Genomic DNA, 22488 nt, shown 5'->3' with positions numbered 1-22488 from the left:
AAGCGGCCGTGGTCTTAATTAAGGTACAGCCCCAGCATTTGCCTGGTGTGAAAATGGGAAACCACGGAGAACCATCTTCAGGGCTCCCGACAGTGGGGTTCGAACCTACTATCTCCCGAATACTGGATACTGGCCGCACTTATAGATGCTTTGTACTGGCACGGAAAGTGCCCAGCGCCCTTAAAACATTGTGGCGTATCGAACTATCCTGTGACGAGGGGATAAAAGTTTCTTGCTTCCAAGTGCCTTGCAACGCCCCACCCTTGTACGATTCCTCCGGCTGGCACTTTCTCCTTTGAAACCATAAGACCATTTGGGCTCGCATTAAAATAAAGCAATGCAGTTTCATCGGCAATGACAATATTGTTCGGTGCCTACGAATTTATTATATGAGCCACGTTTTTTCGTCAACTGTCGGCATCGCCAGTGTTCGCGGATTCTGTTTTTCCGCACAATGCCTGTTGCGTGATATTACAGCGTTCCTTAAAAGGTTGAACACAAAAGAATTTGGATTTCATTCAACTTAGGAATTATGAAGTGCACTGTAGACCCACCGAAGTGAGTGCAAGTGCGGAAAGCTACACCTCCACGTTTCGGAACACGTATTCTATTATGATGCGGATAAATTTTGAGTTGAAATTACTCTTTAACATACCGGTACTATTGTTTTAAAATGTAAAGGCAGTTTCGAATTAAGAGTCTGAATTTCGGTAATGGGGCCGGCATTGTACTTCGAATTACGAATTATCCGTATTTCAAATTTAACAATTTAAATAACATGCAAAACTGTATCTCATGTTTCCGGGAACGGGAGCTTCTTCGAATTAGACGGATTTTTTAATTAACTGATTTCGAATTATCGAGGTTCTACTGTATATATTTTATTATTGCCTGTAAATATGATGTATATATTCAATGTAATGTTGTGCTACACAGGGTAATAGTCCAGAACAACGCATCTTGTCACTAGAGTTGTATACAATGTTCTATTCATTTGTAAATAGGTTATTGGAGACTCGAGAAAATTCAAGAAAACATGTTGTGTCATACTTTTCTAGAAGCCTGGCCCAGCAAGGTATATAAAGAGACGGTGTAGAATTGTTAGTGGGACTTGTTAGTATAAGTCTTTAGTCAAGTATGTGAACTCATGTTGTGATTTTGTTGCGTTGGTAATTGGTTGACATGCTAATGTGGCAGTCTTTGTCTTCTTCTTCTTCTTCTTCTTCTTCATTTGAGTCTGTTCAAGATGACAGTTTATTAGTGTGTGTGTTTAATGTGTATATAATTTATCCTTTCATGAGATATAGTTTCTTGAAAAACCCTTTATCGAGGTTTTAGCGTTGATGGGACTGATAATGCAGGATTTTTACATGATTTAATCAGGAGGCTCGTGGTACCATGTAAACTGAACGAATAATTCGGGAAAATGTAGTTTCTGGGAACAGATAATCGAGGTTCCACTGTACCCTACTAGGGTAGTGGTGCAGACCCTGTTGTTGAATTGAAGCCTTCCATCAGGTCCACAAAGATAAAGCGTGGCGACTGCCGTGTACTGCATCGTCTGCTTCTTGAGTTTCCTTAAGAAGGCCATTGTGTTGTTGTTCTTGAAGTTTTGCTCTTTCTGTTGTATCAGAGTCCTGTTAGTGGTTCCTCTTTGTTTTGCTGATAGTGTTGGCAGTTATTTTTGCATAAGAAAGGTCTGGTAATTGAATTAATTTTTGAGCTGGTTCCACTTGACCCTGGCTTTTTGCTGTAACCTGGTCACATTCTGAGGTCCACCAAAGATGCTTGCCTTTTTTTGGATGAGACAGAATTTTTCTTGTGCTGCATCCAATAGAGCCTTTTGTAGAATGGGCCAGCCTTATTTCTCCATGATTTTCCTTACCGAGGTCTTGAAGTCACAGTCCTCATCATTTGGTCGTAGGATGTTTAACTTTGATATCTAGCTCTTTGTGGCATTGGGTGATCTCCTCAATGGTTTTTACTAGGGAGAGGTAGTGGTCAGAGTCTGGGCTCTTCCAGGTCTTGGTCTTCTTAGATAAGTGTTTGAAAGATGTTCACTTTAGGACCCAGTCATATTTGGTACAAAGGTCTAGGTCCTATTTGTCCTCTTATGGACTGGGTAGTGGCCTACTATCCAATGATATTTTTTCTTTTTGCTGACTTGTGCGTAGAAATCACCTATAAGTATGTTGGTACAGTAAAACCTCGTTAATTCGAAGTCATCGGGATGCAAAAATCAGACTTCGAATGACATGATTTTGAATTAAGACCCGTACTGCATGCAGTTAACCTTGATTCACAGTTTAAACCTTTGAAATGCCATGGAAAAAACTATTTCCAAAATGTATCCAACAAGTTGCATTTACAGTGTTCAAATTCACAATACAGTATTCACTTGGATAACTCCCCGACAAACATAATAATAATAATAATAATAATGTTATTGGTTTTACATCCCACCAACTACTTTTTACGGTGTTTGGAGACGCCAAAGTGCCGGAATTTAGTCCCGCAGGAGGTCTTTTACGTGCCAGTAAATCTACCAACACGAGGCTGACTATTTGAGCACTTTCAAATACCACTGGACTGAGCCAGGATCGAACCTGCCAAGTTGGGGTCAGAAGGCCAGCGCCTCAACCGTCTGAGCCACTCAGCCCGTCGCCTGACAAACATAACCTCATGCAACGAAAGAAAAAGAAGCATGATTCAAAGACGAGGATAAATCTATGCTGGCTCCCCTGAGCAAGTCCTTTATTCATTGGATTACTGAAATGAATGCATTTTAGATGTCCTGTACTTGCACGGAAAGTACCCATGCCCTGAAAACATCATGGTTTATCAAACTTTCCTATAACGAGGGGATAAAGTCTCTTGCTTCCGTCTGCATTAGAACACAGTACAGTGACTCTATCCTTGTACGATTTCCCGCCATGGTACTTCTCTCGTAATTCAGAAATGCGAACCCTTGCCGCGTCACAAAGTATTCTAAGATGCATTAATGCACGCAATCACATTTATTCACAGCTTAAACCTTTCAGCTGCCTTGGAAAAAATTATTCCTGAAATTTATCCAACAAGGTGCATTTACATTATTCAAATAATTCACTTGGATAAATCACTGTCGAACATAACCTCACGCATCCAAAGAAAAAATGCATGATTCGAAGACGAGGACAAATTATGCAGGCTCCCTTATGCAAGTCCTTTATTCGTTGGATTACTGTACTGAATGCATTTTAGATGTCCTGTACTTGCACGGAAAGTGCCCGACGCTCTTAAAGCATCGTGCCTTATCAAACTTCCCTATGACAAGGGGAAGAAATATCTTGCTTCCGTGTGCATTGCAACACAGTGCAGTTGGCTCTTTGTATGATTTCCCGGCTGTCACTTCCCTCTTATAAAACCGTAAGACCATTTGGACTCGCATGATAAAAAATAGTGCAGTTACATCGGCATTGACAATATTATTCGGTGTGTACGAATTGATTATATGAGCCAAGCTTTTTCGCCAACTGTCGGCATCGCTGGTTTTCGCGGATTCTGCTTTTCCGCACACTGCCTGCTACGTGATATGGTGTTCCTTAAAACGCTGAATACAAAAGAATAAAAATTTTACACGAACTTAGCAAATATGAAGCACACTGTAGACATACCAAAGTGAGTGAAAGTACTGAAATCTACCCCAGCACGTTCCGGAAGACTCGTTCTAATATGACGCAGATAAATTTCAAATTTAAATTACTCTGAAAAAAAACACTGTTTTTTAAATGTAAAGGCAGTTTTGAAATAAAAGTCTGAATTTCAGTAATGGGACCGACGTTGTGGAGCCTTGACATCAGTAATCCATTTCCCTTCACCTTTGGTTATAATGTCATAGTCAGTAGAGTTTTATGGGAAAGTATTTTTAATGCTCATTCCATTTCCAGAGATGCTAACTACTATGGATTTCTCACACACACTATGACAGTAAGGTAGCGGTACTGATTATTATGGATTTTACGAATACGATGGGTTAAAACTTCTCTACAGGCCTAACCCATTTTATCATGTCTAAATGCGAAGTTATGTACCGTAACTTGTGAGAGACAAATGTGTTCATTCTGAAAGCCAACGATCCTCCAGTCCAACCCTGGTTTGTATGTTTATAAGAATTGTGCAATATTTTCCTTCTTCATTGGCTGAAATTTTGAAGGGAATAGAATCACTTCAGGAATGCAACGTGGCTAGTTGTCATCTCTGTGACAATCAACAGTCCTAATGAATAAAACAGTGAAATAAGCAATGGTAATCCATACAATCAATAATATTTCAAATGTGCATACCTTAATGCACAAGAATATACACTTCACTGGCTGCCTCAAAGAAATTGGGTGGTTCGTATTCAGAAGGTTCCTCATTCATATCACCTCATCCTGATCAAAAAATAAAACTCTCCTCTGTAGCTGCCTATTATGAATTGTATTTTTTCTTAAAAGATACTGATTTATTAGTCCCTGCCATGAGAAAAAGTAGGTGCCTGCTGCATTTCATTATAAGGTATCGGCGTACTATCATCTACTGATATCACATTTATTTCCACTGTCGACCTGAACATTCTACCAGAAGGCGGACATCGACAGAAGTAATTGCTTCATCGCCACTTTCCTCATCCGTAAATTGTCTATCATTTGGAGGAAACACAGTGACATCATCTATAGATGGTGCATTATTACGGTCATCTTCCAATATTTCTAAGTATCTCATCCACTGTCAGACTGAAAAAAAGAGAAAACATGAAGTGAATATCAGATTACTACTCAAAACTGAAACTCTACAATAATGCCTACTTTGTTACCAATTTCACCTGTAGGTGGCACAATGTTTTTTTCACGGCAATAACATATGATTGTATTATAATATCACTCTTGAGAATGTGTCATTTTCATTACTGAGCCTTTAAGCAATATACTTGCATAATATGCAAAGTGTAATTACCTTTCTTATCACGCACTTTCCATGCCATAATAACTTGCAGTTGCTTTTCCACTTCAATCCAGTCTACTTCCGCTTCTATCTAAGGGACAGTTGATTGACCAGTGCAGGCTGTGAGTTCAGCAATCATCCATTTCAAATTATAAAACCTTTCTTTAAATACTCCCAACAGGCAGAGAAGTTCAAGCAGCTGGTGAGCAGGAAATCCTATTAATATTAGGTGTCACCAGCAGGTAACATTGGGCTTTAACATGTGCACCGTCCGCGGGGCAAACCCATAACCCCTAGGAAGGTGAGCCTTAACCTTACCCACCCAGTGGGAGTCCACCAGGCAAGAAGGTTGGTAGTGTGCTAGCCCTCAAAGGGAGTTAAAGCTAACACGAAAGAAAACCATAAGAATACAAGGGAAAACAATTACAACAGATCACAATCACAGGCAAATGGGAGAGAAACAAACATTTACATTGGGAAGCGCGATCAATGGGCTCGAAGGCTCCAGTCGAAATTAAAAAAACAAAGCAGTGACAGTGCTGAATTGATGTAAAGCAACGAAAACCACCTATCTTTAGGTAGCAAAAAATTTTAATTCAAGGTTAAAATTGTTTGAAAGAACAAACGTAGATCAATTTAAATTATTTTAAAAAACAATAAAATGTTGATTAGCTTGAATTGTTATAAAGAAACTAGTAACATGTGAATCAATTCAAATTGGTTAAAAGGAAATTAAATGTTGACCTCCATAAGAACTTGGAAACATCAGAAAAAAAATTAAATCTCATAGTTGTGACCTGTCACCTATCTTAAAAATAATTAAATTAACATTATCTTAGATAAATTTAGATACATGTTTGATCCAGTGTGTTTCCATTAGGTTGTCTTAAAATCACACAGAATTAAAACCCATTCTCCACCAAGGAGCCGACGCAAGGATAGTATCTTCGCTAGTAAACGAGAAAACAAATCGCCTACATAATTTAAAATGCCAAGATTAATAGATGGCGAAAATGAATAAATAGGAACTCATCACAATTAGTGCGCACGGAAATCAAGAAACATCCACAGTAGCTCAAGTACACAAAGATAATAATTTAAAGAAACAGTACCATTTCACCAAGACAGATAACGTACACAAGAGTCTCAGGTTACAAGAAATCAATTAGAATAAATATACCAGTGGTTACTAATGTCAGATCCACAAACACTGAACATATGACAAACAAATTGATTCACTCACCAACCTGCAGGAGGTTTAGCACAACACTACCAGTTAAGCAAGTTTAATTTGGGAAAGATGAACACGCCTAATCCATTTAGGGACTGGATCGCGCACCAATACTGGAGATGAAAATTGCAACACAGTACAAGGGCCTTGATATCTAGGGGCAAGCTTTGCTGAAAGCTTATGATGGCCTTACTGATGAGATAACATACACCAGACCACCAACTTTCAATTTAGATGACTTTCTACCTTTATCGTACTTATTTTTTACTTTCTTATACGACACAAATAAATTCCTTCTACAGTCATTCCAAATCGTTTGAACGTTATTAGGCTTTGACAATTCAGGTAGAAGATTTTCGATACACAGCACATTAGACATAGGGGAGTATGGGGTATAGCTGAACATGAGGGACATAGGCGTCTTACCATGTGATTCATGAGTAGCGGAGCTGAAGGCATGGGCCAACCAGTGTAGACAAGAATCCCATTTGGATTGATTATCATGATAATATGCAATCAGTGCAGACTTTGATGATGATGATGATGCTTGTTGTTTAAAGGGGCCTAACATCGAGGTCATCGGCCCCTAATGGTACGAAATGAAATAACAAAAGAAATCAAATTCATCCACTGACCAAAATAAAATAAAAATGTCGTGAAGAAAGAATGGATGGACATGAACCAAAAATCAAAAAACAACAGAAAATGAGCAAACAAAAAAACAGTGGATCCAACTCAAAAAAGATCATAATTAATGTATGACTGGCCAAGGGACCATTCATAAAGCACAATCCTGAATCGAGAATGCTTGATGTCGATAGGGGTCCAAAATCCAGATCTAAGGCCCCTCAGAATGGTACATGTCGCGGGTAAAGTAGAACCATGGTATTTGTCATGTCGGGGTACTAATCAAAAGTAGCAAAGACTAACGGTGTTCCACACAAGAAGGTACTACTCTCAAGTTTTGCACTTCGTACAGGGAACGCAGACCTATGGTGTTTCTCACACAATGGCGCCACTCATAGCCAACGCAAACCGATAAGGTTCCTCACCTAGGTGTACTAACCACACATCCCGTGGTGTTCCTCACAGAGTGGGTACCAATCACAGCCAACGCAGACCCACGGTGTCGCTCATATAGTGGTACAACGCACAGGCAACGCCCAGACCCGCGGTGTTGCTCACATGGGTACGACGCACGGGTACTGGAAACCCACAGGAGAACCCCCTCCAGCTGCTACTAATCACAAACTTATTTCATACCTAATATAGTGGTACTACTCGCAAGTACAGGCAACCCATGGTGTTCCCCACGTGTTGGTACGAAAAAAAAGTTGTTTCATGGTTCTAATTCCGTCATCCCTTGGTCGCCCCGTTTAGTCGCCTCTCACGACAGGCAGGGGATACCGCGGGTGTATTCTACATGTGCGTCCCCCACCCGCAGGGGGTAGTGTGTTTGGTCCGCGAGAGGTATTTTATTTCCCTCAAGTCCGCCGGCAAGCCGGTTAGGACCCCCCTATCCGCCACCTGGGACGCGCCACGTGGGAGTATCACCTCTCCCCCTACTACGCCTGCGTAGCAGGTTCGTGGAGTGCAGACTTTAGGTTCCTATTCAACATCTCAGCATATGAAGGATTCGGATAGTACGGGGTGGTAGTAACGTGGGAGATGCACAACTCAAACAGATACCCTTTGAATGAATTACTAGTGAAGGAACTAGCATTGTCAGAGACTAGAAACTTGGGAGGACCAAAGGATTCAAAAATTGAATTTAAAGAGCTGATAGAAGTACGAGAGTTAGCGGATCTGGTGGAAAAGATCCAACAAAACCGGGAGAATGCATTTATACAAAGATGTGAGTATTTCCTAGAGAAGACCGAGGGAGGAGACCTGCGACATCAATGAACAACCTTTCCATAGGATGGGAGGCTTGTGACGATGATGACAATCCAACACTGTTATTCAAGTTAGGTTTACTAATGGCACAAGATTTACAAGTTTTGATCATATTTCTGATGTCACTGTCCATTTTCTTCCAGACGAAGAACTGCTTGATTTTGTCTGGTTTTAAAATGACCTAAATGACCTCCAGTGGGAGAGCAGTGATAATACCTTAATATAACTAGTACAGGAACCTTTGGGACAACAATTTTGAGGTTATGGTCCTTCTGACCCTTACAACAGATAACACCCTTAGATAAGGAGTAAGCTTTTACTTCAGTCCCACCATTAATTGTGTCGATGATGCTTTTCTTCTGGGTCCACTTTTTATGATCCACAAATTCGTGGTATAACAAAGGAAGATCTGAAAGGATGGCACTAACACCAACAGCATTAACTTGAAGTTCTTCCACGTCAGGGTTCACATCAGTGCTGTAATTTCCATCAAACATCCTACTCAAGCTATCAGCAGTGACATTTTCAGAACCTCTGATATGTTGAGATTCGAAGTGCCCACCTAGTTATCCTTCCAATCCTTTTGGGCCGATATAACACCCAGGAAAGAGGTTGATTGTCGATCTCTTAAGTCGAAGTTCACATGGTTGTTGAAGGGCCTAAACTTTTCTAGCGCAAATAGTACAGCTAGACATTCTAGCTCGTAGATAGAGTATTTATTCTCTAGATTGGTGACGACCCTGGATACATAGGCTGCAGGTCTACGCCCATCTTCATGTTCGTGTAGGAGGACACAAGCACTAGCTTTCCTTGAGCCATCAGTTTGAGCAATGAAGCGCTTATCGAAATCAGTGATTGTCAGCACTGGGGCATTGGTTAAAGCAACTTTCAATGAGTTGAAGGCTACCTTTCGAGCACTATCCCAAGTGAACTTAACATCATTCCGCCTAAGAGTTCAATGGGGCTGCAATTTCTGCAAAGTTGGGGATAAATTTTCTGAAAAAGTTCACCATACCAATGAAGTGGGCAACATCTTTATCATCCCTAGGGGTGGGAAATCTCTGATAGCCTGAGTTCTAGAATGATCTATTGAAACATCTTCAGGCGAAACTACATGCCCAAGAAAGGACATGCTTGGTCTGGCGAATGCAACTTTGGATAGTTTTACAGTAAGTCCGGCCCTCTTTAGGCGTTGCAAAACTTCCCTAACGTGTTGCATGCTTTCCTCATAGATGTTGGAAAAGATTAGCAAGTCGTCCAAATAGTTGAATACAAATTTGAATTTTATGTCCGAGAGGATGGAATTTAACAGTCTAGTCAATACTGTGGCACAACATGATAAGCCAGAGGGCATGCTCAAGAACTCATACAGATTCCAATCGGTTATGAAGGCAGTAAGGGGAATAGATTTCTTAGATAAGAAATACTAATACTGCGAAAAATTTTGCTCCCGAAAACCATCCAAAACAAGTGTGCAAGCATTCAAGGTGGCGAAAGACTGTAAGGGGGAGATCTAACTGGTTGGTAGTCAGACAACTCAATATCATAGTCCAGAACATCAGTCAAACCTAATTTGCTAATGAAAACTTCCGAAAACACTTTATACAGAACAAAGACTTGATTAGCTTCAGCATCCCCTAAATGGTTTAGGTCAAGGCGATCAATGTCGCTAGGTTCATCAGAGTGAGGATAACCAACACAAGAAGCAATAGGGACCTTCAATGGAACGTTAAGTCAAATTTTAGACTTGGTGGAAATTTGAAAAAGAAATTTCGTCTTTGTAAATCCGACACTAGACAAAAAATTGGCACCTATAATCAAATTACAGAAAAGGTTAGGTGTTGCCAAGCACTTGATCTTTCAAGTAAAATTACCGATCCTTAACTTAACCTTCGCCGAACCCAAGATTTCCAGAAACTGACAGTTTTCAGAAACACATTTCACATTGGTATGTTCCAATTCAGGTATCTTACATGAGGTTTTCTCCTGATGGTACCAAGCAGAATTAATTAAGCACACCACACTACCAGTATCAAGCATAGCATCCACTGGTTCATTATTAACCTCAACCAAAGCACAAGTACCATGGGAGGGGACATGAGCCGAAATCTTATTGCACAGGGGCCGGTACATAGTCTTTTTGGAAGTTTCAGAATTTTCGGGTTTAGGGTGGTCGCACACCATTTTGTTGGCTTTTAGTCATTGATCACTATTTTGGGTCAACAAGGGGTAGTTCCTTTTGAGGTACTGTTTAGAGCCACAGGTATAACAACCACTAGAATTACGCTCGGAAGTAGGACAATTGTTCTTCAAATGATTCTTGGACCCACAATTGAAGCATTTACGATCATTTGCCTCTTTGGAGGTTGGAGAAGCAACAGGATAGGCTGGTATAGCAGGAGGGGGAACATTGACAGGTCTCGAAGCATCCCTGTGTTTACGTCCTCCGCAAACGAACACGCCTCTTTTAATTCTTGAAAATTGGTCGGACACAGATAATGGAAGGTAGGAGTGGTATGAAGGAGATATACCCTTTAGAATCCTAGCTACCATTTCCTCTTCAGGAACAGAGACTTTAAAAACTTTACAGTAGAACCTTAAATCCAGAACGTAAGCAAGCAAATTTTTGTGCTGAAACTGCGTTCTAAAGCAGTGCTGGGGAATTAAACTCGGAAGAGCAAGAGACGGGAAGAATTTGGCTAACACAAGTTCATGAAAGGCGTTGATTGACAAGTTTCTAGATATGGCTTCCAAAATTTCCCTTTTTAAAATCCCTTCGCAATGAGGGAATAGGGCGCGGAAAATACTCAAGTCATCAACTGAATAGTCGTTACCAGTGTCTGTTAGCTCTACAAAAAACCGGAGGAACCTAATGCTTTTGTGAATGGAATTAAAAGAAAAGCTTCTTACTCGACGAAAAACTTCTTTTAAACAGTTTGGAGAAGAAACTGAATGTAACCTGGACATCAAACTTTCTAAAAAGGGGGCTGTTACGCAGCTTGAACTTCGGTTCTGAGGAGAGGACACAATATGGTTTGAGGGGATGTTTGAAGTAGGTACAACAGGATTATGTTTTTCTGAAATTGGCGAGTTCTCCATATCCCTGCCGACTAACAACAGGTCCAGATCAGCAGAAATACCTGAATCAACCATCAGCAATCTAGCACATTCAGATATGAGTTCAGCATCGGGCTTGATCGATACTAAATCTTGGATACGCCCCGACTAGTGGCTTTCTCTGGCCCTCAGCCGGTTTACCTGGGCTTTTGATTGAGGCAGTTCATTAAATTCCTCCCTAACGATATTTATCTCGTGGAGAGCATCACAAATTACATTTAGGTACTCACTAACTCTGTTCCCGTCAATTACTGATAGATTAATAGGGACCGGGGTGTTAGCTGATAGCAAGGCAGCACATTCGGCAATGGTGTGGCCAGGTTCAAACCCATGAACAGTTAACTCGTACTCCAATTTGGCACATCTGAGGTGACTCGGAAATGGGACAGGACGCAACATAGTTGTAGACATGAAACAAAATTAAGAAAAGAATCACACAAGATACTTGCACTTCCTTTCACAAATACTTCTTACAATTAGAGCTGTTTTCCATTTTTGTTGTTGATTTCCGTTCAACCTCCAATCAACCCAACACTGCACAGTACACATAACAAGGGAAAAGGGGAGGATCTCGCTGCGCTCAGCAGAAACAATTTACATGAAGCACAGATCACCAGTGAAACAAAAGACAATCACTGGTCTGCTACCACTCACTACACCGTCCGCAGTGCAAACCCATAACCCCTACGAAGGTGAGCCTTAACCTTACCCACCCAATGGGAATCAACCAGGCAAGAAGTTTGGTAGTGTGTTAGCCCCCGAAAGGAGTTAAAGCTAACACGAAAGAAAGGCATAGGAATACAAGGGAAAACAATTACAACACATCACAATAACAGGCAAATGGGAGAGAAACAAACACCTTGGGAAGCGCGATCAATGGGATGGAAGGCCTTCGTCAAAATTTAAAAAAACAAAGCAGTGACAGTGCTGAATTGATGTAAAGCAACAAAAAAAACCACCAATCTTTACGTAGTGAAAAAATTTCATTCAAGGTTAAAATTGTTTGAAAGAACAAATGTAGATCAATTTAAATTATTTAAAAAAAGCAATGAAATGTTTATTATCATGAATTGTTATAAAGAAACTAGTAACATGTGAATCAATTCAAATTGGTTAAAAGGAAATTAAATGTTGACCTCCATAAGAACTTGGAAATATCAGAAAAGAATTAAAGCTCATAGTTGTGACTGGTCACCTATCTTATAATTAAATAAATTAACATTATCTTAGATAAATTTAGATACATGTTTGATCCAGTTTGTTACTTCTATTAGGTTGCCTTAAAATAATACAAAATTAAAACCCATTCCCCACCAAGGAGCCGACGCAAAGATAGTATCTACGCTAGTAAACGAGAAAACAAATCGCCTTCAAAAATTAAAATGACAAGATTAATAGACGGCGAAAATGAATAATTAGGCACACATAATAATTAGTGCACATGGAAATCAATAAACATCCACACTATTGAAAGCACAATTAAGTCGCACCGGCCCAATCAAACCCAAATCATAACAACAATTACATCAACAAGCCGTTGCTAGGGGACACCAAAAACCAAAGCCAACTAGAACCGGCCTGGCACAAAATTAAAAATTAAAAAGATTAACTAAACAGGAAAGAATAAAATTAAAATCAGAACAAAACCCACAAGAAGGAAAAAATTGCTTAAGCGAGATAAGAAGACGTCCTTGCGAGGACCACCTTGATTTAAGGTGCGATTGTAGCTGCACGGCGACAGCAGTCTCCATCTCCGCGCATGCGCAGTTTGAATTTGGTCTGTGACTCGCGGCGATTGCGGCTTGAGCCGCCACACTGGTGCAGTGAGCAGTGTTGGCGGCCACAGTCGCTGCGACAGAAGCAAGTGACTATTGCTCAACATCTCCTCCGCAAGCATTCTCTTCTGTCAATCAAGGGCCGATAAAAGCCGAGCCAGGCACAGATGTAATCAGTCATGATATCTTGTCAACATTACTGGGTCATAATTTATAGGAATGATTATCTAGTGTAATATGTACTTTTAAACAAAATGTAAATCCCACTCTGCGTTATCATTTTTATGCGTTTTTATTGATTGCTTCATTCCCTAGATTGAGTAAGAGTACGCTAGACAGTTTTGCAACTGCATAAATTAAATTATATCCGCTTCCACAAAATTACACCGATGAAATGGCATGTCTAAGTATGGAAATAATTAACATACTGGTGCAATTAATGTTGTGTCACTCAATTATGTTACGGGTTTGTTAAACTTGAAGTTTACCGGCAAGTTGACCGTGCTGTTAGGGGCGCGCAGCTGTGAGCTTAAGATTTAAATGTCCGTGCCTGAGAGTGAGTGCAAGTTTCTCAGCTGGGTGATAGGCTTCTTGTACCGATTGCACAGGGTTTTCAAAATTTCACTCAGTCTGAAATACTTCCCGAACTTTGTCTCATCACTTAAAAGCTGCCTGTTAATTAAAACGTTATAGCATCCTTCCTCATAGTGCGATGCAAATATGCTGTTGACTTTCCTTTTTTTTCTGGCCGAGATACCACATTAACAATACTTCATCGTCTTCTTCTCCTTTCATTAAAATGTCAAGGAAAGCGCTGCCACTAACGAAATCGCCCGTGCTCTCGTCCATTTCTGACAGACTGGACTGCGTGACTGGCGGCTGGAGTCATGTCTAAGAAAACACCCCACGTGCCCGTCGCCAGCGTATATGGCTACCCCATTCATTGCGGCTCTGGCCGCCGTGGCGGCTACAGTCGCAACTTGGAAAACGCACCTTTACACAGAGAATAGTAGGTATATTTCTGGGCTAAAAATGAGAATAAAACCTAAAATTAAATTTTGAAAAGCTATCCACTGTGCAATATTTACACGCCGAGATGTAACTTCTGTAATCGAACCTGTCGTAATGTAATGGACGCACAGTCTTTATTCGAATCAGAGATTATTATTATTATCCCTAGATATAGTTGCAGTTTAATTTTACATGCACAATACCAAAACTTTTTCTCTTCCTTTCTTCTTTTGACGTGCAATCCTATGGTAGGGATAACTTCCAATAGTAAATTATTTCAAGACTTAGATTTTTAGATCCATCACCACGAGGCACACAGCTCACAGGATACTACCTTTCACACGAAGAACAATTAATTGAAGAGAATGTAGATAAATTACTTGTAGTACCAATAAGTGGAAATAAAAGAAGGCCAACATCTCAGCTCAACGGGCTCCAATGCCCGTCAAAAGTTAGTGTCATCCAGGGTCAAAGCTACAAACCCACGCAATCACGCTGAAAGGACACACATGGCTGCTCAACTTGGACTGAACACGTCACCACTCCAGCAAATTAGCTTCAATCGGCTGTCTACAACGCGTGCGCTGATTGGCTGAGCCAGCGTCGGGAGTTCAAAGGCTAGTCAGTAGGGTGCTGCACAGTACAGACAGAGTAGAAGAATATAGTCAAATTCAGTACGAAGATGGCAAGATATTCCACCTTAAATAGGATTCAACAGTGTTCATTGGCAAGAAGCCGGTTGTTATGAATTTCAATGGTAATAATACCGGATTGAAAAGGTTTACAAGGGAGGTCATATTCACTTTAATACTGCCACACACGTTAAAAGTTTTTTTTTTAAGAAGCAACGACAGGCACAACACTAACACTATTTTTTTGGCAACGTACATCTGTCTATCTAGCATGGGAATCTGATTCTGCCTCTCAGTATGATATTTTTTTTAAGTCAAGAATTTAATATTTGGTCCATATTGAATAGAGATTACAAAACAATTAATTAGATTGTACAAGATCTACCTTATCAATACAAGATGTGTTGTTACAACCTCATTTATTTATGGTACCGGTTTTAACATTCATGGATGCCATAATCAGCCAAGTAGGGTCATTATACAAAGATACATAGTAAAGTTAAAACACACAAAATTGACCCTCATAATTAAAAATGTCTATAACAAGTTAAAATACAAAGCATATTAAACTAAATACCCAGGTTTAAATGTGCATATTGTACAAGTTTGACAACTTGTTAATATTTAAAAAAAAAAAAAAACCTGAAGCTGAGGAGACTTGTAGAAAAACAAGTTTGACACTCTTGAAATTTTTTATAGGTTTGAGTCCTTTGTGCAGCATTGGTAGCCACAACATATACAGAGAACTGTGTGCTGAGTGCAATGCGATAATAGGTTAAAAGAGTGGTTGGTGTTCGTCTGTGAGCGTTAAAAAAGCGACAATAAGTCTAATAGTAATATATATATATAAACTATCTTCATAAAATACGATGTTATGTTGTGTTATATTGGAGTGAGTGGATCTTGTGGCCGGGGCTATGTATTGAAGATGTTAAAAGCGAAGGTTCTCGATCCAATGTGGGACCTGTAGTGTGAAAAATAAAAAAAGAGTTAAACTCGGATAGTGGAAATGGGGCAAGAAAGTAAATCTTTATGGAGAGACTCACTTTGGTTTGGTTTGGTTTTACGGAGTTGGAGAGGAGCTGGCTTGGAAGTCGTATGGCCCGACCAAGGAAGGAAGGGGAGAGGGAAGGAGTGTGTTGGGAGGGGCAATGGAGAGGGTAGGATCAGGGAGTTTTATAGGTAGGAGGGGATATCGCTTCAAAGTGTTACGTCCTATCTGAAAGACAGAGGTGTTTTTGGAATTTTGAACATATTAAACACTGCAATGAAAACGTCAAACAGGATTTTTGGTTTCTCAGAGATGTCATTTAAATTAAAGTTTGGATTAAAAAATTGGTCTAAGAGAATGTAGCAGTTTTCGGTAGTATATAAAAGGGGCCTTTGCTAAGCGTGTCAAGGATTTCAATATCCTGGTCTATTCCGTAAAATTTGTGCTTAGCGTCATGTATATGCTGGCCTACAGTGGAAAATCTATTATACCTAATTGCATTCGTATGTTCTGTGTACCTGATTTTTATGCTCCGGCCCGTTTGCCCGAGGTATGAGCTGCTGCAGTTATTGCATTGAAATCTGTATACACCTGATTTTGAGAAAGGGTTGGAATTGTGTAGAATGTCCATATTTCTGTTGTTAGTTCTAAAGGAGATGTTAACATTATGTTTCTTAAATATATTGGTGACATTATATATGGTTTTATCAAAAGTGAAAGTCGAAAACAATTTTGATTTATCCTTTATTAAATTTGATTTAGGATGATGCATAAATTGGTTAATTATGCATTCAATACAAGTATTATCATAACCATTGAACTTGGCAATAACACGGATGATATTCAATTCCTTGTTCAGATCTGTTTCAAACATGGTGACTTTAAATGCACAGTCCATTAAGCTGTTGTAAGTGGCGTGTTTTTGAGTCTGAGGATGCATTGAGTCTTGTTTTATTGTCGTTGCTGTGTGGGTGGATTTTCTAAAAATGCTATATAAGAAAGAAGAGGAGAGTCTGGTAATTGTTGAATCCAAAAAATTAATGGAGCTATTAATTTCTGATTCTAATGTGAAATTGATATTAGGATTAATGTTATTGAGGTTTCTTAGCATCATTGGTGCATCGGTAGAGCGTTCATCTAAGATGATAAATTTGTCATTCACATATCTGGCCCACATCTGAATATTGCTGAATCTCACATCATTATCAATTGCTGAGTGTTCCAAGAAATCCAGGTATATTTCGGCCAAAATGCCAGGGGCCAGTGACCCCATAGCCAAACCGTTCTGTTTATAAATTACATTATCAAAGATGAAATAGTTATTTTCAACTAATAATTTTAAAATGGACATAAAATCAGATATTTCTAGTTTAGAGTGTTGGAATTTAAATTCTTCTTGATAATAGAAGAAAGCTTCCCGGTTTCTATATAGGATGCATATTAACTATGTCAAATGAGTGTAAAGTGTGGTAAGGTTGGAGTTTTGAAACTGTCTAGTTTCTTAATCAACTCAAGTGTATTCTTAATGGATTTGTTCAAAAGGAATGTATAATGTTTTTTAAGGAATTGTTGTATAAAATGGGACAGCTTATATAAGGGACTTAGCCTATAATTTACTATAGGGCGTATGGGGACACCGGTCGTATGGATTTTTGGCAGTGCCTTCACGGTTGTTAGGCCAGGATTCATGTTGATTTTTTGTTTATCTCTTTCAGTTAGAAGGAAAGATGTGTTTTTCAGTGTTTGTTTTAGTTGTCGCTGAATAAATTGGGCCAGGTCTTTGTTGATCATCAAAAATGTACCATCTGTAAAAAAGTTTTTAGTTTTTTCGAAGTAGTCAGATTTTTCCATTATGACGGTAGTGTTCCCCTTATCAGATTTGGTAATGATCAATTGGTTATCCTTAATCTTCCTTTTTATTGTTTGATGTTGTTTTTTTCTTTCTGTGAAATGTACAGTACATTAGTTTTTTTAGGTTCGGGAGAAATGAAAATCTTGTCTTTTGGCATCCAGCCTTAGGTTGGCCTGTAAGTCCTGTGGCATTTTGTTGATGGCGACCTCTGTTTCAATGACGAGCTTAGAAGCGATATTAGGTACATTAGATTTACTTCTGACAACCCCGTTGCACATTTTCATCCACCACTCATTAATTTATCCAGTAGATGCTGATGAAACCTCAATTCTTTCCAAAGGCCTGAAACACAAGTGGCCTAATTCTAATGTACCTGTCCCTAGAGTCACCCCTTTTACTTTAGAACCCTCAGTCATGAAAATCATCTGTTTCTACATACTTAGAACTGTTATTTGAGGCGGTCCGTTCCAAAACTCGTCTTATCCATTTAAAAAAAAAAAAAATGAGTTAGAGGTAGCATTGTCTTCTTGATGATGTTTGTGATAGTTCTGTCACAAAATTAAGCACCAAAACCCGCCTTTTCCCATAAAAATCTGTCACCAAACTTAGGCTATTGTTCCATAACTCGCCTTATCCACGGCGTTTATCGTTCCAAAACTCGCCATATACAAGCAACCAATAGGAATAGATAATTTCAGCACGTGACTCACGCTACAATTTACCCGCGTTTTATGCCAGTCTTTCCACTCTTTGAGTTGTTCTTGAACTGTGTTAGTCTTTCATGCAGTTTTGTGCTGTGAATAGAGTGTATTAAGATGACAGAAAATATTGCTCTTGTTGTGGAAGGTATATAAAACTTGCTAATACAGAACAGTTTCACATTCAGGGCTGCCAAAAGACATTCTTGAATGTATTGCATGTCAGCAAAGATCGGTTTCAGAGGATTGCCAGAAATCACTTCATGACAGGGAAACTTCCAACAGAAAAGAGGGGAGGAGCTAGGATCAAAACAGAGTACACTGAAAAGAGGCACTCCGTGCAACGTTTCATTTAAGGTTTGCAGTGTTGTGAAAGTCATTATTGCCGCGGAAAGTCACTGGTCAGACAGTATCTACCCGGAAATTTAAGCATCGCTAAGCTTTACAAAATGTATAATAAGAAATCACCTGAAGAACTCGGGGTGAAGCGGTGGTTCTTCCGTGAAATTTTTACGCGTTGCTACAACATAGGATTCGGAACACCAGTTACTGACGCTTGCTCAATGTGCATAGAGCTCAAGGACAAAATTAAACTTGAAAGTTCGAACGTATCACTGAAGAATGATTTAATCTTGGAACTTAGAGTACACAAACTAAGGGCTGCAGCTTTTTTCATAAAGCTCCAAGAAGAAAGGGACAGCGTGACAATATTTCCATTTGACTGCCAAAAGAATCTTGTGAATCGAAAAGTTCCAGATCAAATTGCCTATTACAGTCGCCAATTGTACACCTATAATTTTACCATTGTGAGGGGTACCTCACATGCCAAGTTGACAAAGGAGAATGTTTTTACATACACATGGAGCATGAATTCAACAAGGGGTCTAATGAAACGTCATCTGCAGTTTACCATCGATTATCACAAACTGATTTGTCAAACTTCACTACTATACGAATTCGTGCGGATGGCTGCGGAGGACAGAACCGCAATTCTACAATGATTGCAATGTGCTCATATTTCTTGACACACACAGCTCCGCCTAATATAGAAAGTGTTGAATTGGTCTTTCCTGTGACAGGCCACTCATTTCTGCCCTCTGATAGGGTATTTGCTCAAGTCGAGAGAGAGAGAGAGATACGGAAATGCCCTATAATCTGTAATCCAGCAGAATATGAAGACATCTTTAGCAAACATGCTGAAGTCTTCAAGTTTGGCAGAGACTGCTCGGTGAAAAATTGGAAAATGGTTTCTGAAAATATGATGAAAATGCCTGCATCTTGGCACTTTGAATTTTCTTCAGTGAAACGATTTGTGATTAGCAGAGACTCACTGGGAAATGTCACCCTTATGGGGAGAACCTCATTACAACTCAGACACCGGTTTAAGAAAATCCGTAATGAAAAAGGGAAAACGCCTGCGAGATATGCTAATGCCACCTGAATTATTGCCAGGAGTAAACTTGAATCCCGCCAAAGTAAAGGACGTAAAAAGTTTGCTTGAAAAACATTTTGGAATGGATTGGGATAGGAATGAGTTGCTTTCTTTTTATAAGAATCTGTTCACCTCAATTTCTGTAGACGAAAACAATCTTGCTGAAGAAACAGAAGTTCTTTGTGATGGAACTCAAGAGGAGGGAACAGACTTGAGAGTTTTATTAACAACAAAGTTATGTTTTATTGTTCAAGTTACTTCTATTGTGAGTGCAGTGTAGCCTATAAAGGGAAGAATTCTCTCCAAATACTATGGATAGGATGTAAATATGATAAATCACACTGCTGTGTTTAATTTATTTGCGAATATCATTATACTGACAGCAAAAAGATGCATGAGTGTACTGGTGAGTTTTATTACAACATTATATTCTCAATCTTTTCATTTTTCTTGTTTTAAAGTAAGTTGTGTGAGGTAATATATTTTGAATTTTTTTTGGGTGTTCCAAAACTCGTCTTATCTAAAATACAAATATAATTTATTGACGTTCTACTAATTATATTTATAATTCTTCAGTAAGACGACCCTATGACATTGTACTTGAACGCGTCGTAATACATTTAAACAAGTGAGACTTATATTACGAAAATTACAGGTTTTTCGCTTTTCCTGAAAAATCACTTATGATGGATAAAACGAGTTTTGGAACGGACCACTTCATTTAATGCTGTGCTTGGTCCCTAAACTGATTAAAAGAAACAGTGACTGGCAAATAACTGTCAAGCCACTGTAAAAAAAAAAAAAAAAAAAAAAAACGCAAACCTAAAGACCCTTAGTTTACCAAGAGACTGCTGCTCAGCCCAAAGGCCTGCAGGTTTCAAGGTGACACATAGTCAGCACAACAAAAAATCTTCTCAGCCATTATTCTTGGCTTTCAAGATGGGGACCACTAATCATGAGATAGCTCCTCAATTCTTTTCATGTAGGCTGAGTGGACATGAAACCAGCGCCTCTGGTAAGAGGCATGCTTGCTATATCTAGACCTTGGAATAATCGCATGGCCTTGGCTATGATGTTGCAGACATTTTGATTTGATGCCATTTAGGCTATGTTAATTGATGTTCCTGAACTACCTAAAGCTTGCCTTTGTTAACAGCGCCTTTGAAGTAGGCAGCAATATTTCAGAGGGTTAAATTCTGTGAACTGTACATTAATAGAGACACCAGTTGCCATGATTATGACTCCACAAGTATACAGACTGTTTCTTGTATTCTGTATTTATTTGTATTTGTTCTGATGCAGCATTATACAGTAATGAATCCTATGAGGATGTATAATGACTATGATTTATTAATTCCTTGTGTACCCATTACAGCAGATGACATGTTTAAAGGGTTGACATTGTGATGGCAGGTTACAATCTTTTCCTAATTTTTGACTTATTACTGTCTCTTGTTTTGTGTGTAATGTCAGTGCCATTTTTAAAACAATTTACATAGTTTCATCACGTTCACTCGGAGGTTCTGTCAATTTTCACGTTGGGATTTAGAACTGTCCCTATTACTGCTTGTCAAGGACTAAATTGAGATTATGACCAACATCTATCCTGTAATTTAACATTTTTGCTATTTATATTTAATGGACTGGTGTTTAAAATGAATACCTGAATTTATTGACATCTCACATATGGAAGTTTGAATCTGAATCAAAATAGGGTCTCTTGATGTTTATGTCAAACTAAAATTGCTCTATTTTGTCTTGTGTTCAGGTGTAAAGTGTTTGTTCGGAAGGACTCTTCCTACCAAGATCGTGGTGTTGGAACTTTATACTTGAAACCTATCGAGGAGAAGACTCAGCTCATTGTTCGTGCAGATACAAGTATTGGTAATCTCCTTATGAACTGCCTACTGAATTCAACCATGTCTCCTCAGAAAATGGGTGACAAAAACATCATGTTGGTATGTCTTCCCACTCCAGAATCAAAGCCACCTCCTGTACCTGTACTACTGAAGGTCAAGACTAGTGAAGATGCAGATGAATTATTGGCAAAATTGAAAGAATTTATTGATAAAAGAAAATAATGTAGAGTAAGTTGTAAACAGTAGGTGAATTTCAGATTACTGAAATCTGGTATATTTTGTCGCAAAATTGAGTCATATTCACTCCTTTGGAAGAGTTTGAAGAGTTCTATTTTGACTTAACATTCTTCGTGTGACCAGGCTCAATGTTTTAATGAGATATTCCAAATTCTGGAAGTATGTTTTGTAGATCTCAGCAGTGCATGCAGTTTTCTACTTCTAGAAATCTTGAGAAATAAATGTAAATAGTTCATTCTCTTTTTACTTATTTTTAAATTGTCATCTTTACCATTTGTATAATGTAATAATTTAATTAAACTGTTTAAAGTTTTGTGTGTTATGTTTTTGAGTACCAGTGCTGTTCTTGGCCTACTGAAAAAGTATATATTTATTTATTTATTTCTGCACAAATTATTAATGCCATTCTTGTAAGAATTTCAGGCCTTCCCTTGTCCTAAAATTTATCATTATGGGGAAGGAAAAAAATGGGAGAGAACAAAGTATACAGTAAATGACCATCAGCTGGCAATTGAGATGACACATAGTACTTTCCACTATCGCCTGCTTCTTTAGTAATTTTATTAGAATGTTTTTCATTGTATGTCTGTTTATTTATATTCTTCATCTGGATGTATTGCTATGATTCAATTACAAAGGGCATGATAGAAATAGATCCTAAAGACTTGTATAGCAAAGTTTCTTGGCAATGTTGGAAGGAGAAGGTTAAGGTTTGGTGGAGTCAGCCTTTAAATAAGTCATTGAGTGTGCTTACACCTGGATCTCTTCTGCAAGATATCATTTCTAACTTTC

General features: G+C 38.9%; 1 protein-coding gene across 1 annotated transcript in view; it reads left to right on the top strand.

Moving 5' to 3' along the window:
* Positions 1-22009, top strand: part of Nup50 (nuclear pore complex protein Nup50) — a 69902-nt gene extending 47893 nt beyond the window's left edge. The window contains exon 5 of the mRNA XM_067136791.2: positions 21369-22009. Coding sequence (XP_066992892.2) covers positions 21369-21681 — 313 coding nt within the window. The 3' untranslated portion in view covers positions 21682-22009. The remainder of the gene's footprint in view (positions 1-21368) is intronic.
* Positions 22010-22488: the final 479 nt, after the last annotated feature.

This window comes from Anabrus simplex, chromosome 1, assembly GCF_040414725.1.
Source record: "Anabrus simplex isolate iqAnaSimp1 chromosome 1, ASM4041472v1, whole genome shotgun sequence".
Classification (NCBI taxonomy): domain Eukaryota; kingdom Metazoa; phylum Arthropoda; class Insecta; order Orthoptera; family Tettigoniidae; genus Anabrus; species Anabrus simplex.
The sequence above is the reverse complement of the archived record's forward strand: the minus strand, read 5'-3'. Positions and strand labels throughout refer to the sequence as shown.